The sequence below is a fragment of the Sphaeramia orbicularis genome, chromosome 6 (genome assembly GCF_902148855.1).
Source record: "Sphaeramia orbicularis chromosome 6, fSphaOr1.1, whole genome shotgun sequence".
Classification (NCBI taxonomy): domain Eukaryota; kingdom Metazoa; phylum Chordata; class Actinopteri; order Kurtiformes; family Apogonidae; genus Sphaeramia; species Sphaeramia orbicularis.
Genome location: NC_043962.1, coordinates 35,433,713 through 35,449,968, shown reverse-complemented (window position 1 = coordinate 35,449,968; position 16,256 = coordinate 35,433,713). Strand labels below are relative to the sequence as shown.

The 16,256-nt window shown below is 33.5% G+C and overlaps 1 protein-coding gene across 3 annotated transcripts; it reads right to left on the bottom strand.

The window, feature by feature from the left end:
* Positions 1–15,467, bottom strand: LOC115420444 (gliomedin-like). 3 transcript variants are annotated; one of them, XM_030135682.1, is made up of 25 exons: positions 15,027–15,467; positions 14,331–14,382; positions 14,227–14,244; positions 12,862–12,924; positions 11,107–11,202; positions 9,428–9,544; positions 8,410–8,493; positions 8,197–8,286; positions 8,027–8,119; positions 7,143–7,229; positions 6,972–7,061; positions 5,867–5,956; positions 5,696–5,779; positions 4,299–4,361; positions 4,050–4,136; positions 3,863–3,949; positions 3,697–3,777; positions 3,306–3,374; positions 3,133–3,213; positions 2,836–2,919; positions 2,648–2,728; positions 2,086–2,151; positions 1,032–1,157; positions 775–925; positions 1–697 (listed from the first exon to the last, which is right to left on the bottom strand). In XM_030135682.1, exons 1-25 carry the CDS (start codon positions 15,351–15,353, stop codon positions 235–237), a joined length of 2,730 nt encoding a protein of 909 aa, XP_029991542.1. In that variant the 5' UTR covers positions 15,354–15,467; the 3' UTR covers positions 1–234. The 3 variants fall into 3 exon arrangements, with proteins under 3 accessions (XP_029991542.1, XP_029991543.1, XP_029991544.1); XM_030135683.1 differs by having other exon boundaries at positions 5,696–5,773; XM_030135684.1 differs by lacking the exon at positions 5,696–5,779.
* Positions 15,468–16,256: the final 789 nt, after the last annotated feature.

Genomic DNA, 16,256 nt, shown 5'->3' with positions numbered 1-16,256 from the left:
TTGTCTTTGGTGAAACATTTATTAATAACAATGTTTTATTACATGAATCCAAACAGCCTTGAACTTCCATTACATGAGGAAACATATAATACTTTTATTTTTGTCCAAAACAAATATCTCTAATAATCACCCATTACATAAAAGCTGCATAAATAAAACATGTCAACCTGTATAAAAATGAGCTAACTGTAAAAACTTTACACAAAACCAACTTTACAAGGTTTGTTATTATTTTCAGCCATGTTTGAGTTTGACTTTGCATGTTTTCACGTTGCGGTTGTCCCACATATACAAACGCTTCTTGTTGGGGTAATAAGACAACATGGCCAAGGTACCGTTAGCTGCCCGTAAGTCAAAAGTTACATCAAGAACACTTTCCTTCTGTAAGTCAAAGGTGTATGTTACCCTTCTGTCTCTGGCATCTGTGACAAAAAGCACCCCACATACAATAAAAGCATTGCCTGCTTTCGCTGTAGGATAAGCAACGTCGATGAGAGACACCACAGAGAAGGTCTGATGGTTCAGCTTTGCAACCATCATTTTATCATCTGTGTCTAAAGCGAAGATGACCCACAGTCCATTTTCATCCACTGCAAACTTAAAGTAGGTCTTGGAGTTGTGGAAAAGATAAGCAAGGTTATGATATCTGCTGTTTTCCATGATCAGGGTTCTTGCCCTCCTCTTGTTCAGGTTCAATCTGTACAATCACAACATTAATGAGGGTCAGTTATGGCCACAAAGACTAACTCATAGGAAACCTTATGTCACACTTACTTTATGAGTTTGTTTGTTCCTGCGTTGTGAAAATAGAAGTTTCCTTCATAAACAACATGACCACATCCCTGGAAAAACCCCTGGAGATCTATGATTTTATAAGTTGACGTCTGAAATTCTGAAATGTTCTTGTACTCCATCAATACTCGACCTAAAGAAACATTACAGTGTTAGTTTGTAAAAAAAAAAAAAAAAAAAAAAAGAAGAAAAAATCTTCAAAAATCTCTGTGAGAAAATGTAAAGTGGTGTTAAGTAACCTGAAAAATGCTCAGCCATCCAGAATCGACCGTCATCCAGCTGGGAGGCATCTGACATCCAGGCACCAAAAGTGGCTGGCATTTCAGTGACTTTGTCTGAGCATTTTATGTTTTTAATACTGCACTCTAGATAAAAAAAAAAAACAGATATATGTAGTATTCAGGATAGATAGATAGATAGATACTTCTCTTAATCCTGACTGACAGACAGGGAAACAGAGAAGGCTTAAGGTAATCAGAGTTTGGTCGTGTACATTAACATTTAACTTTGATAGAGTTAGTGTCCGTTCTTTAGATTTTGATCAAATGCATTGATCTATGGGGGTATTTAAAGAATACATTGAGTTTTCTGATAAGCATCAGCCCTGCCCTGTACACCTGAGATTTTTATCCTGACTTAGAACTAAAAAACAAGGTTTTGAGCCTGAGTGCCATGGTTTAATCATTAGACATTTATGTTTTAAGAAATAACTTGGTTCAGAACTGTACTTCTGGAAAGATTCTGAAATCCAATGGAAGGATGGATGGGAAAATAACATAATTAAACTGTAAAACACCAAATACCAGTCCTACACCTCAGTATAATAGAACTATACTTGAACTTTACTTATGTGTCTTCATTTTAAGATGGTCACCAATGCATTTTTGTCCTCTGTAGGGGACAAAAGTTTCATAGTTTTACTTTAAAAAATTCAAATGCCATTGCAAAAGACATTGCATTCAAAAAAATAATTGACATAAAAAGTAAATGTATCAGAAAAACTGTTGCATTATGCAGTTTCCAATCAAGACATTTCTTCATTGTAAAAAAGGAAAAACTTTCATTTTCTTGGGTCTCAGGATATTATGGACAGACGGACGGACGGACGGACGGACGGACGGACGGACGGACGGACGGACGGACGGACGGACGGACAGACAGACAGACAGACAGACAGACAGACAGACAGACAGACAGATAGATAGATAGATAGATAGATAGATAGATAGATAGATAGATAGATAGATAGATAGATAGATAGATAGATAGATAGATAGATAGATAGATATTCACCAGTTCTTGTTCCTCTTTCATCATTTGTCACATTCTGCTTGTTTTTCTGGTGTGGAAATGAAGAGTCTAAAGCAACCATGAAAAAAAAAAGGTAAATACTTTTAACATCAACACATTTATTTAAACATGTTTTCATAAACAAGATTAATCAAAACCACTCTAAATGTTCCATAATTCATTAAATATTTTAGTAAAATCAATCTTATATCTGGGTAATAAGGCTGATTCAACAAAAAGAGTTACTATTCAAGCTAAACTTACATGAAACCTGGGAATACTGGGAATGTGTAATGCAATTTGTTTTAATTTTAAATATTTATTTTAATGCTGTTCGTATTTAGCTTTTTAATACCCCAGAAAAGATTGTGCAAACAAGATAAAACACAACAGGATGCAGCTGTCGATCAGTTGCTTATATGCACAAGCATTAAATGAAACCAAATATCCAAAATGAATAGAATGTGTTTTTTATTAAGATTAAATTAAAATAAATTACAACTCTGTATTCAGTAATGTCCTGAGTAATGGCTCTGCAAGTACCTACAATGCAATGTGTTCTTACCACTTTTCATAAATGCATTGATGAAGTTTTCCGTGATATTGAAGGCATCACTCTCTTCAGTCTCTTCAGGTGAAAAGGAAGCTGTAAAATAAAATAAGGTACACTTTATATTGCATCATCACATACTGTATAGCAGAGATTGAAACTCTTCTTTTAACATCTGTACAAAGCAAAACATTATTACTCACATGTTAAAATTGCATTTGGAGACTCTGTAACGTCCTCTGTATCATTCAGTTTGTCTCCGTCATTGTGTGTGAAGAAATCAGAGACTAAAAAAAATGAAAATGTGAACAGATTTTCAACAGTATTCAGTTGTTTAGCAGATTTTATATGTGTATCGTTACATTTCCCAGTCAGAAATGATTCAGTTTAAAGAATATTGAATTAAAAAACATCTTAATTTCAGTTTAAGGATGATGAATTGGAAAAAAGACCATATTTATGCTAAACCTCTGGAAACAAACTTGCACATGTGTTCATACCACTTTTCAGGAAAGTTTGGATAAACTTTCCACTGATGTTAAAGGCTTCACTCTTTTCATTCCATTCAGGGTAAAGTGGGGCTGCAAAATAAAACAAGACATGATCAGTAACAAAAGAGAAAAAGGTTTTAATGTTTGTAAAATTCACAATATTATTAAAAACAATTACTCACATGTTAAAAACTGATCTGGAGCCTCTGTAACATCCAGTCTGTCTTGGTCGGGGTCTTGTTTTAATGACACTGACAGAGGAAAATGTTTTTAAGAAAAATCAGTTTAAGTTGTTTGTCACTAATAAAGATACACAAAACTGTTTATCATATACAAAACACTTAAAGATATGACTTTAAAGTGACAATTAAAGTCAATAATATTTAATTTTCAGACATACATTTTAGGACATTTAATAAGCAAGATGAATATAAACTGCAGCAGCTTTTCATCATTAAATATTAATTGACTAAAGCTTATATTAGCATAATAAGCATGATGGCTCAGGAGACATTAAAGCATTATGTAAGTGGTCGATTATAGAAACAAACAGCACACACAATACATTCTTACCACTTTTCATAAATGTATGAATAAAGTTTTCAATGATATTGTAGATATCACTATTTTGAGTCAGTTCAAGGGAAAGTGAGGCTGTGAAATAAAACAAGATGAACTTAATAAAAAGACAGACAGATGTTTTAACCTAAAATATATATAAAACAATATTATTACTCACGTGTTAAAATTTCACTCGGGGTCTCTGTAACTTCGTCTGTATCACTCAGTCTGTTTCTACCATCATCTGGTTTTAATAACAGAAACTCTAAAAATATAGAAAGAATTGGGTTTAAGATGTTTGTGAAACTGCTTGACAGTAATGTCTGTAAAATGTTGGGGTTTTTGATTTTTTTTTTTTTTCTTACCAGGACTTGTATTTGTGTCTATAAGTTTCTCTGAGTCAGTGCCTTTTAAAACCTCCATGGTGTCTTCTGTTGGATGTTGTGATGATTCTGTAAAGAGGAAGGTGTAGTTTTAAACAAAAGGCATAAACATTAACACTGTATGAACACATTAACACTGTACAGAACCAAAAATATTCATTGTTGAGAACTTAATTTAGCAATTTCACTTTGATCTGTGTAACTAAGCTTGAATTCATTAAATATTCTCACCAGTTGTTGTCCACAATTTAGTTGAATGTTGTTTTTTGCTGCTTCGGACAGAATACGAAGAGTCTAAAGTAACAAAGAAAAATGATCACACACAATTTTTCTCATATTTAGTAGTAAGAGATAGCAGTTGTAGCCTGTTACTTTGGAGTTTCAGTTCACTACAATTTATTATAACCTTAAACGTCAACTTCAACATTGCAATAATGTTCAATGTAAAAGTTTGATAGTTTATAAGCGTTAAAGCAGCGTGTGACTTTCATCACATTTTTTTTTTTAAATTCATAAAACCGCAGTGATAGCCTAATTATCACTAATCCATTAGACTTTCCATGCTTACACACCTGAATCAGTTCCCTCATGGTGAACAACTTTGAAAATGACTCCATCATAAACACAGTCCACTTGTTTACATAACAAACTGAAACGTCACTGGAGCCTTTTCAGAAATTTTGTTGTGAAATGCATGGTGGGAAGTGAAAATGGTTTCTCACAGATTCGTCAAGAAAACGATTCAGATCGTAAAATTCTCCAGTCCACCAGGGTTGTTTTAAATAATGACTATAGTCATTGTAAAGGCAACATTTGGGTTCAGCACTCAAGAAGAGACAGTGAAATTGTTGGTGTGTGGAATTCCCATTCCCACAATGCACTTCGCGACACAATTTCTGAAAAGGCCTGAGTGACGTTTTGGATTGTTCTGTAAACAAGTGGACTGTGTTTATGATGGAGTCATCTTTGAAGTTGTTCACCGTGGGGGAAGTGATTCGGATGTGTTGTAGATTAGTTGTAGATTAAAATAACACATGATTTAAGGTTTTATTTCTTAACAGTTTTCTTTTCTATACAATAAAAATATGACCATTGGGCAGCAAAATGTCACTGAGAAATAATTTGCAAAGTTAATCAAATGTGCTCTCAAAAGTGACTCCATTTTCTCACATTTGCAAAATATTTCCCAAAACTGTATTTGGATTAACACATCCCTGGATATCACAGGTGTTACTAAATCTTTATGCAACATTTACTTGAATTTGCTTGAACAATTTTAGATAATTTTATGCATTTATCAACTAAAGTCAGATTTTTAAATGTTGAATATAAACTGTAGTGAAATGAAAATATTCCCATTGACACCAGTGATGTAAAATGTGTACAATAAATCAGTTTTCTTACTTTTTCATTTTCAACAATATTATAATATTTTGATTTTCCCTACTCAAATTGCTTGAAATTTAATCAATAAATGGTTTAAACATGTTTAATTCACCACAACATTCATCAAAATGTTGTCTAATTTATTACGTAAGCAAAATTTTGATTTATTTGCTAAGCATTAATTCACTCTAGTCCCACAGTAAGAGAATACATTTACATACAATCAAACACACACATCCTACCTGGGAGTAATATGATTGGTGTCTCTGTGGTTTTCTCAGTTGTGGCATCATTTAATGTGTTTTCTGGTTGAAACGTTACTGACTCCAGAGAAGTTGTATAAAAATATTGGTTTTAACACATAATCCATGTCTGTTAAAAATAACATCCTGTGACTGTAAATGACTTTGTACCAGTTTTCATAAAGATGCCCAGACGTCGCCCGGACTGGGTCACATTCTCAACACCTCTGGTGTCTTCAGTTTGATGCTTTGTTGGTGATTCTATCAAAAAGAAAAGATGTTAGGAATGTGTAACGAGCAGCCTGTAATTTGGACACAAAAGACTAAACAGGATGTGGTTGTTTTACACATTAATGAAAAACAACATGTCCTACAATTTAAGTGGTGTCCCTGGTGTGTTTTCTGTGAAGGTGTTGTGACTGTTGACTGGATGGAAAGATGATGAGTCTTGAGTTTTTCAAAAGCATTGGATTATGACAGATTATGAGGAAACCCTGAAATAATCCAATTAAAAAACAAAAAAAAAAGATAAAAATCTGCACATATTTAAGATGATTTCAGCATATTTTGGTCATGGAAAGGAAATGAGTGATACCTGAGTAATAATGACTGTAAGGAGGAAGAAAATGTAGTCCTTGAAACTGTTAATTACTACAAATGAATCGTTTAGGATCTGAGGTAGGATTTATTATTTCACTTATGATTATGTGTTACTTCACATTTTAAGGGAGTGAAATTCACCCATCTATATTTCAATTAGAAGTCTATAGCACTGCTATAGACTTAAATTCTGTCAGTTTAGGAGATATTGAGGCCTTAGTTTAAGATCAGGAACAGAAAAAAAACATTTACATTCAAGTGTAACCTGATCAACATTAGACAAATATAATAATCTGATATTTTTGGCACGTCAGATAATATGTCATTGAGCCAAAATGCCATCATGTACAAAAATGGATTAAGTCAAATCTTTTACACAGATGAAGTAGTTCATGAGGTCCCATTCTTACATCTTATCATTAATATTGAGTACAATTAAGGGACTGGGGAGTAAAAAATAATAAATAAATAAATAAATAAATAAATAAATAAATAAATATACATATATATATATATATATATATATATATATATATATATATATATATATATATATATATATATACATATATATATAATTTTTTGTTTGTTTTTTGTTTGTTTTGTTTGTTTTCTTTTTTTTTTCTTTTTCTTTTTTTTTTTGCAAAATCTTCTTGACACTAAAATAGTTTCTTACCAAATTCTCTGTATTTTTCTGTAGGATTCTCTGAGCTGGTAGCGTTTAAGAAATCTCTGACATCATGTCCTGGACTTTGTGTTGGTGGCTCTGAAGAAAGAAAAATAACACTGAATATGAGGATATAGTGTAGTGACACTATAAAATACAAATGAAACATGTATTTCATACCTGACAGGAAGTTAAATGAAGATTCTGTAATGTTGTTCATGTGACTGAGAGTGTCAGAGTTGTGGTCTGAACGAGGTGAGATTAACTCTGTCAACAAAAATAAACAAAACCACAAAGGATTTAAAGGGGTGGTATGTACTTTTTGTACTAGCTGATTTTTTAGAAATGACATAAATAATCATTAGAGCGCTCTGAAGTTCTGCTAAAGGTGTCAGTACATTGGATTGTGGAAAGATGAATGGAATCTATTCACACCAACAGAGCAGTGGATTTATGTGACCACTAGAGGCAGTAGTGAGTCACTCTGCTGGCCTCTCACAATGAGAAAAACTAAGCTCATGGGGTCTTTGACTAAAGCATCAGAAAATGATGAGATGGAATAGAAAAAAAATAGGACCAAGGATCCTGTAGTCTAACAGCATATTTAAAGACATTAATTGACATTTGTTTGACCTTTCAAGGCCACTCAAGGTCAAAGGTCATGGCACCAAATGAAAGCCCATATGTGACTTCCTATCTATTGCCAATAGTAATTATATTAATATCTTCATCTGTTTTGAAGTTGTAGCAGTTTGCAAAGGTTTCCCATTATAATGACATTTTTAGAAGAAGAGGAAAACTTGATGCCATAAAACAGATATGTGTAAACAATGAGATTTATATTTTATTCACTGAGTGATAGTGAGCTGAAATCAAATATTAAGTTTTTTTTTTTTTTTTTTTTACATCTTTTCTGAGATGTATTAATAATCTACATCATTTTGATCAAGCTCAGAAAAAAGTGTTACTGCAAAATATAGGATTTAAGTTTTAACAGATAACTTGCAGATGATGGTTTCAGGGTAAGTTAATATATAAGTGAATATATTCAGTAAGTTTCCTACCTGTTGATACTTCAGTAGATGTCTCTGTAACTTTTTCAATCATGAGCTCATTCCATTTGTCATCACTGTTGTCTGTATGAGATGACACTGTCGCTACAAAATATATATTTGAGTATTATTAAAAGTAGCTTCATATTAGAGACTTTCTGTTGCTCGGTACAGTTACTTACCAGTTTCTACACTAAGAACTGGAGGTTTCTCAGACTGAGTAACATTCAAGACACCTCTGGGGTCGACGAATGAATGGACTGACCGTTGATCTAAAGACAAAAATGACATTCAACTAGATGACATTGTACAGACACATAATATTACTTTCTTTAAGTTGATGATCAGCTTCATTCATGTATTTTTGTGGAATATTTACAGAAATTATTTCCTACCAGTCGTGTTACTCTGGGAGCTGTTAGTGTTTTTTGCTTTAGTTCCATTGAAGATCTCTTCACCCAAAGGAGGAGGAGATGAAACTAAAAGAGTGGATAAAGATTAGGAATTACCCTTAGTGATTCATCTTTGTTTAAAATCATCAGCAGTTAATCAAAAATATCAATAGATACCTGAATGCATGCGTAAAATCAAACTAAAAGGCTAAAACTAAAAAGTGTGTTGTAAGTTATACTTCCTCCAACTCCTTTTTGAATAGATGAATGAAGTCATATTTTGTTTTCATGTACAGTCGCAGAAAAAATTATTAGTCCATTAAAAGTCATCAAAAACAATGGTTATGCAATCCAGTACTAACTCCTGTGTGTATCATGTGACTAAAACAGACAGAAAAGAAAACATGGAATGTAAAAGCACTGTTTTTGGCAGTACAATACCATAACTATTAATGTAAGAACTGAAGTGATTTTGGTTATTATCAAGAAAACTGGGGAAAATGGATAGATATCAGCTTTTGAAATTTAACTCTTATGATATATATATATAACTCTATTTTTGTTGTTATCATTATATTTGTCCAAACAAATGTATCTTTAGTTGTACCAGGAATTACAATGAACAAGAAACTGAAGAAAACAAGGGTGGTCTAATATTTTTTTTCCGCGACTGTATATGTATACATTTTTCATGTTTTCTTGTAATATGTTTTCTTTCTAAGGGCTAAAGTAGGATTACTTTTGTTTGTTGCATATTCAAAATAAACTAAACTGAAAGATGTGGGTTTCAGAGCAAGAACGATTAACCCTTCTTTTATAAAACTGACATTTTCCAGCCACCTGTCATCATCAGTCTAAATCTTTTTTTTGACAGGTTTCAGTGTCACATCTGTAGAGTCTGTGCAACTATTAAGAGACTAACTATTAAGTTAATTATTAAGAGAAATGATAAACACACTCTTTTCATCTCTGAAGTCATTCTGCTCTTGTGTGTGTAATGTAATGTGAGAGATGTTCTTACCCATCAGTGTGTCAGTTTGACAGATGTGTTTTCTCATCTCGGTTCTTGTTCCTGAGGGGTAACAACCAGGACCAGGAGGGCCAGCTGGGCCAGGAGGACCACGAGGACCAGGAGGACCTTTAAGTAAACACAAATAAAAATACTGCTCATTAGAAAGAAAACAGGAAAGAGAAGAAAGTCTGTCAACCTTTGTAAATAATAATTATCATCTTCCCACTGCCCTCCTGTAACTATAAGTACAATAAACATGCAAAATCTTATTTATTGTAAAATCCTGTGTAACATGTAATTCTGTTACTATACTGACATTAATTTGTTATACACTGTAAAAAAAAAAAAAAAAAAAAAAGCCATTGTTTTTACGAAAAAACAAAAAACAAAACAAAACTTACAGCTATGGTTACCAGAACATTACTGTAAAAGTAAGTAAGAGTAACATGTATATTCAACACTTACTTCAACACTGCATATTTAACCTTGTATTTCAATGATATTTACATTTTTAAAATGTTAACTTTACTTTTTTTTTATTACTTTTTATTTAAAAAAAAAAAAAAAGGATGACATTAGGCTGTTATTCCAACATCATGGTCATGCAATTTAACCAGAACCACATTGTTTTTTGACATACAAATCTGGTTTTGTAAACATACTCATCCTGTAAAACCTACAGCTATATTTGATTTAACTGTTAACACAAAAATCTTTTCAAATAAACAACTTTGCATTGTATTTTCACTTATATGTTGCAATTTTACAACTTCTTGGTGTCAATTCTATGGTCATTTTTTTATAGTGTAGTGCATTTGTCGTATGTAACAGCACAAATTTAGAAAACATTCCTGCACTTTGTTTTGTATCTTGCATTCCTATGTGACAGGTTTCCATGAACAAGAATAAAATAACTGAACTGAAAACTGTTAATTCACTATTACCTTATAACTACTTACAATAACTTACTTATTATTGGTATCTTGTAATTTGCTAATTATTTACATATTATACTACACTGTTGCCTATAATGTTGGAATAATTTTGTTGTCTTTATGGACAACAGTGTATTGATTTTGTAATACACAAGTGAGGCAAATTATACTCAAAATACTCTAAATCCATGTAGTTTAATGTGTTGATTCCATTACTGCAGACACATTTGATAATGAAACAAACTGTGAGAAAAGGTCATAGTTTTGAAGAGTCTCACAGAATCTCAAATAAAGAGAAGTCACGCAATATTTTGACAAGTAAAGCTGTAATATTGCTTAATAAACAAAGAGGATTTGTTGACAGTGGTGATGATAAATGTCAGAAAGTCACTAATATTATTAATGTGTCCTCCATAGACCACGAATACCTACTAAAAATTTATAAATGTGTGTGTGTGTATTTATTTATTTATTCATTGTCATTTTTGTGAATTTAATTTAAGGGCCAATTTTTGTTAAGTTTTGTCCCTGTGTTGTTAAAGGAGATTTAAAAAAAGCATTTTTATTCTTAACACTCTCCATGCTGCTGCCACTAGAAGGAGATAAAGCTGTAGTAAAAAGACCAGGAAATATCCCATAATTTTTCACTCTGAAACTGCAAGCTGAATCCAGCCTTGACAGTTTCTGTGTCATGTTTCCTCCCTGTTAATCACATTATTCATATCAGGTTAAAGTAAAGCGTTCATCTCTTACCCTCAATGAAAATGTCGTCGTAGGTTTCACCTTTCAGGACTCGGAGGGGCCCGGGGTCTCCTTTAGGTCCAGGTTCTCCCTTTTCACCAGGGCGTCCTTTACAATGAGAAGGTGCATCATTAGTGCAGACTATCAACCTTTTAATAGATTATCTACGGTAACACATTTCTGTAAATATTAATTACTTTCTCTAAGCACTAAATGTAAATGTGTGCCACCAGTAAGAGGAGCTAAAGACACACAGAAATATACAATAGTTCATATTTAGCAGAGGTGTCAAAAGTATTCACATTCATTCCTCTGGTAGAAGTGTAGATCCTAGGGTTTAAAAAGACTTCAGCAGAAGTTGAAGTATCAACTCAAGCTTTTTACTCAGTAAAAGTACGAATGTAATGGTTTCAAAACTACTTAAAGTATAAAAGTAAATGTAAGGGGAAAAAATGTCATTAGGACCAAAGCTTAGGCAGTGCCACAGGGGCCTATAGTGCGCTACCCCACCTCCCCAAAAAACATGTTTCTAAAGGCCATAATGACTATAATGTTATATTCAAATGTGAATGTTGAAACATTTGGGATGCACTAGTCTACCTGTTTCAGCCACATGTACGCCCTTTGAAAATGAAGGCATTTTAGTCCAATTCAAATGTATTAAAGAACCATATATGTGCACTACTGAGCATTAGCATGTGTTTCATGGAGTAGAAGATATGATGACTAGTTGAATATAAGTATTGGAATGGTGCAAAAAGTCAGGAGTGATGGATCACATACAAACCAATAGGGTGTCAGAATGATATATGTTTATACTTCTCATCCAACCACAATCAAATTCACTCTGTCCGGATGGCACATTTATCTGGATTTTTTTTTTTTTTTTTAATGATGACAAGCCAGAATGAAAACAAACCAAAATGAAATAGGAGTAACAAGGTTATTTTTAAAATGTAAGAAGTAGAAAGTACAGATAAGTGTGTGAAAATATAAGCAGAAGTAAAAAAAAAAAAAAAAAGTTGGCTGAAAAATAATTACTCCATTAAAGTATAGATATTCAAAATTTCTACATAAGTAAAGTAACAAAGTATTTGTACTTCGTTACTTGCCACCTCTGACATTTAGTACATATACAGTACCACAGCTGCAAAAACTGTAAATTATATGCACATACTAGAACTACTATCTTTACATTTACAGTTTTTTTAGAGGGGTAGATAGATGGCTTATTGTCATTACTGTAACTGTAGGTGTAGATTTGCATTGATAATTTTATATCTGTTTATCCTTGATGATGTACATAGTATTCACAGTAATTAATTCAACCTGTTATGTTTTATTATAAGTTTTATTGTTATTTTATTTTCATATTTTGTATTTTGCAATTCAGGAGATGCATCATTATTTGTTTGTTCTGTAACACTGTAAATAAAGTTACAAAACACAACCAAATAGTCAACTTTTTTTTTATACCACTGTGTGAATGAGTGTTTGACAGTCTTTCATGAATGGCAGCTGTATTCTCCTACAGACAGACAGTGAGTGGGATGCCCATATTATATAACTATGACTGAACAATGAATATCTGTGTGAAACTGAATGACTTGTGTCTTTGAGTTTGTCTTCAACACTTCTACACAGTGAAATAAACACATACCAGCAGTAAAGGAGATGCAGGCTGATTCAGTCTATTCTAAACGGCTGTGGGAACTGGTTATCAAATGTTTAAGACACTCACACAAACAAAGATCAATCAGCCCTCACCTTTTCGTCCTCGTCTCCCCTCAGGCCCAGGTGGTCCTGGAAAACCAGCTTCACCAGGCCGACCTGATAGGCAAGCATATTTAAGGTGTGGTGGCAAATTCGGCACAGTTAACCCATAAAGACACAGTGCTACTTTAGTGGCAGTTCCAAAATCTTTTTTCCTCTATATTTAACTTTTCCTAAGTGATTTATCACCATTTATTATAATATTATCCTCTGTATTTTGCGTTTTTTCAGTAAACATCAGGAATTTTCCTATGTTTAATTTACTGATCATGTAGATGTTCATAAAAGCTCAGATTAAAGTTAGGGGTTATTACATCAAAAAGAGAGAAGACTGAAGAAAAAGTTACTTTTTCAGCAAATATATCATTAAACCAAGTGTGGCCATCCATTGTCATTGATCAAACTCCATGGGTTTTCCTGGTGAATCAATGTTGTAGAAGACTACGGAGCCTCTGAACGTCCAAATGGGTCATATCTGATGACCATGAGAAGATGACAAACTGCATTTTACACCAATTATTTACATGGATTGATAAGATTAGTAGATCAACGGATATTAACCCTTTCATGCATAGTGGTCACTACAGTGGACAGCTGTACTCTTGTATATTCATGGATTTTGTTCTAGTTTCATATCAGCCAACACACTGAACACTTATGCATCACCCCATACACTGCAATTGATAACATTACTGTAACTTTGCTGTTCTGGACAAACCTGATCTAACATGTTTAAGTGCTTGTTATTGTTATTAGACTATAATTAACAACAAAAAGTTTTTTGTTTTTTTTTTAGGCATGTTATGTCCATGAAGTGAGCGATGACTAGTATTAGAGTACACTACAAACAAAAAGTTAAGGATATTTGTTTTTTGTTTTGTTTTGTTTTGTTTTGTTTTGTTTTTTGTTTTTGTTTTTGGCATATTATCTCCATGAAGTGAGTAATAACTAGTATTAGAGTATGTTAAAATGTGAGAAAACATCAGATTAGTAGCATTAAAAAGCTTTTTCTTCATAGTTTTCACACAGTATATCAGTAAATACATGCTTCTTTGCTTCAAAAATTAAACACATGGTGTCCAGCTGAATGGACATTTTTGCAACTCCACGAAAAATAGCTTCATTAAAAAAAACTTCAATTCCATTGTTTTTTTAATGCCTAAAGAGGAATAAAAACACTCAGGAAAAAAAAAAAATCGTCTTTAAGGTTCTCATAATTCATGCATAAAAGGGTTAAAGTTTACATCAGATGGTTTTGATCATCAGTGATTGTGTGGGTCTTTATGGGTTAATATCAGCAGGAGATCAAGCAAGACAGATATAGGAAATTATGGAGGTTATTTCAATATATGCTTTTACCTGGAGGTCCTGGTGGGCCTGAAAAATAAAAAAAAAAATCACAAATTAAATCCAGTATAATGAAAGCACAGCATCTTGAATTAGAGAACATTTATGACAGATACCTGGTAAACAGATTCCTCTGGAGTTATTACACAGCTCTACAAATGTCTTGATCTGAAATAGCGAAAAACAGAAAAACAGCAACAAGTCAGTACTGAATCTAAAAAACCTGCTCAAATGTGATGGGAAACAAATTAAGATGAAGTATTTAGGTCATTTCATCACATGGAAATAATAATCTGTTGTCTCAGTGTTGAACAATAAAAACACCTGTTAATTCAAGATATATAGTGTACACATACATACAATTCCTCCACTTTACTTTCATGTTATTTCCTTTTACAGGTGAATGTAGCTGTCACGAATGTGCTGTTGTATGTTAGAAACACAAGTAGCACCCTCTAAAGAAAAGCCATTTCCCAAAAGGAGGCGATTACAGTGAAGGGAGGAGCAGTCAATGGTCACACTCTGCTGCATCGGAGTATTTTGGAGGAAACACTGAATGGAAAACCAGACCTCTTCCTAATCTCTGCAACAGACCACTGGATTCTTTACATCACATACACATGGTTTTTATCCCAAAAGGGAAATGAGAGGAAAGGTTTCTATTAAAAATGACGGCAAACAGCTGCTGTTTACCCCCAGTTGTCTCTCATAATTACAGCTGATAAAAAATCCTTTTACAGTGAGTCAATGACAGTGCCGATGTTAAAAATGGTACAAAAAGAGCCCACATGTGCTCAGATTTGCTTCCTTACGGGGACTGAGGTGTATGTCACCAGCATCAGCATATCCTCATCTTTGTCAGGGCTTTGTGGTGCTTCTTCTGTGGTCCCACTCCTTCTGCTGCGGTGGAGTTTTTTTATCCTTTCGGCCTCTTCGGGGTCCAAGGTCAGGAGTCCTTTCTGCAGACTGCAGCTCTGGGACAGCTCCTGCATCTGGGCGTCCAACCTGCCCAGCTCCTGTGCCAGCTCTTTGTGCTTCAGCAGTAGGAATATGAGTCCTGCTGAGGCCACGAGCAGCAGCACACATATCCCCACCACCAATGCTTTCAGCTCAACAGAAGCTCCAGTCCTCTCCTTCATGTTTCCAGGTCGTGCACTGCAGACTGATCTGGGCGCTGAAGTTCACAAGCACATACAGCACATTTCTGAACACCTGCCAACATATGAGACGTCAGAGGGAAACTACACTTGGGCTGTTGGTGAGAAATAAACATGTCAAAATCTGTCTGTAGCAACCACATGATGTGTTGCGTAACAGCACACATCTGAGAAACAGTTAAATTGTGTAGGCCTGCTGATTTAGAAGCAGCAATTGGACATGTTTCCAGAAAGGCATGTCCTTCAGACAGTGTAGTACTTCTTATCAGTCTGGTATTTCAATATTGTCACCAGTAAAGTCCTACACAAAATTACATGGAAGTGGAACAAATAAGTTGTGAACAAGAGGGACATTATTTCGATATACAAAAGAGCTTTCATGGTGCTTTTAGTGAAACAGTGTGGGGATGTGCATGTGCTGAAAACCTCTTTTCATAAAAAGGCCTCTTCATCTTTTTTTTTTTAATGAACTTATTTCGCATTTCCAGTATTTCCAAACATAGAATCTGAACTTGTGTAGGTGTATGAATAACATTATCATGCTTTCAATTCCCAAAAAAGTTTATATATTCTCTTCTATAATGAGAAAAGCCAGATTTTCCTTTTTTTTTCTTCCTTTTTTTTTTTTTTTTTTTTTTTTTTTTTACATTTTGCACTCATTCATCTTTTATTTTCAGATAACAACCCACCATGAAAGAACTGCCCAACTAAATGTTAACCCTCAACAACCTAAACAGCCAGTGATCAAAAACATCTACTGATGTGAAATGTTTAATAACTTTTGAACCACTAATCCTATCAATACATTGAAATATTTCAATTAAAATTCAGATTCTCAGCTTTTCAGCAACATCAGATATGACTGATTTGGACGTTCAGAGGCTC

Bases quoted from the DNA above. Each gene is read 5' to 3' on its own strand.
- LOC115420444 (XM_030135682.1), bottom strand. From the start codon at position 15,353: ATGAAGGAGAGGACTGGAGCTTCTGTTGAGCTGAAAGCATTGGTGGTG. The intron at 3,375-3,696 runs GTAAGAATGTAT...TTCCTCTGTCAG, and splicing joins TCATACATTTATGAAAAGTG to TGTCATTAAAACAAGACCCC. The intron at 2,729-2,835 runs GTGAGTAATAAT...TTTATTTTACAG, and splicing joins TCCAAATGCAATTTTAACAT to CTTCCTTTTCACCTGAAGAG.